General features: G+C 67.9%; 1 protein-coding gene across 1 annotated transcript in view; it reads left to right on the top strand.

The window, feature by feature from the left end:
- LOC102751911 (IQ domain-containing protein F1) overlaps positions 1-145 on the top strand; it is a 773-nt gene extending 628 nt beyond the window's left edge. The window contains exon 3 of the mRNA XM_015568297.1: positions 4-145. Within this exon, the coding sequence (XP_015423783.1) occupies positions 4-145 (142 nt within the window). The remainder of the gene's footprint in view (positions 1-3) is intronic.
- The last annotated feature ends 316 nt before the right edge of the window (positions 146-461 follow it).

Here is a 461-nt window from a genome sequence, read left to right as displayed (position 1 = left end):
GCGGTGCCGGCCCTGCGGCTCGCGGGGCTTCATTAAGGGCCACTACCGCGTCTCGGCCAACCAGCTGCACCTGGAGCTGGAGATCGTGCTGGGCTCGGAGCCCTGCATCGTGTCGGAGTGTATCCCCCTCCCAGTAAAGCAGTGACGTCCGTCCGCCTGTGTGTCGGGCCAGCTCCGGAGGGCGGGGCAGACGGCGGGCACTCGGCGTCTCCCCCCGCTCGGAGGAGGACTTGGAGCCCCTGCCGGACTGAGCAGAGGCTGGGATTGGGGGGCGAGGTGGGGGCACTGGTCTGCCACGCCGGCCGACTCGGAGCATCGTGTTGGGTCTGCAGAGAGCGACGCCCAAGTCCGTGGGTCACGGAAGCCTCGAGGGTGGAGGGTGGTAACGGCAATGGCAGCACGTTTGCCAGGGATTTGCCCACCCAGGTCTGCTTGGTCTCCCACCTCCACGATTGACAGGA

The sequence above is a fragment of the Myotis davidii genome, unplaced genomic scaffold (assembly GCF_000327345.1).
Source record: "Myotis davidii unplaced genomic scaffold, ASM32734v1 scaffold663, whole genome shotgun sequence".
Taxonomy (NCBI): Eukaryota; Metazoa; Chordata; class Mammalia; order Chiroptera; family Vespertilionidae; genus Myotis; species Myotis davidii.
The sequence above is the reverse complement of the archived record's forward strand: the minus strand, read 5'-3'. Positions and strand labels throughout refer to the sequence as shown.